The sequence below is a fragment of the Apaloderma vittatum genome, unplaced genomic scaffold, assembly GCF_000703405.1.
Source record: "Apaloderma vittatum isolate BGI_N311 unplaced genomic scaffold, ASM70340v1 scaffold41736, whole genome shotgun sequence".
Classification (NCBI taxonomy): domain Eukaryota; kingdom Metazoa; phylum Chordata; class Aves; order Trogoniformes; family Trogonidae; genus Apaloderma; species Apaloderma vittatum.
In genome coordinates, this window is record NW_009724118.1 from 6,494 (window position 1) to 6,831 (window position 338).

Here is a 338-nt window from a genome sequence, read left to right on the forward strand (position 1 = left end):
CTTTCCTGCCTGCTTCTAGGCCCACAGAGCAAAAGGTGCAGGATTTTAACTATTTAAGTCCAGGCGGTGCCAAGCCTTTACCTCTGGGGCTAAAACCAGTGTTTGATTTGCTGGTATCGACTTAAACGTTGCAACTTACCTCCAATTTCAGGCCAGATTTTGTACTTCCATTTATCTAGACAAACTACTACTAAGAGGGTAAACGCAACCAGGAACAGCAAACGGAGAGATGTCAGAGCAAAAAACCTACGGGGCAAGAAACAAACACATGAGCGCGACCAGACCCGTGTGACACACGCAGGGGGCAACACCAGCGACCCCGAGGCCGGTCACAGCCG

At 50.0% G+C, this 338-nt stretch overlaps 1 protein-coding gene across 1 annotated transcript in view; it reads right to left on the reverse strand.

Moving 5' to 3' along the window:
* The window catches only part of FAM134C (family with sequence similarity 134, member C), a gene marked incomplete at its 5' end in the record, with an annotated part of 6,115 nt that extends 5,869 nt beyond the window's left edge, over nt 1–246 (reverse strand). The window contains one exon of the mRNA XM_009872357.1: nt 140–246. Within this exon, the coding sequence (XP_009870659.1) occupies nt 140–246 (107 nt within the window). The remainder of the gene's footprint in view (nt 1–139) is intronic.
* Nucleotides 247–338: the final 92 nt, after the last annotated feature.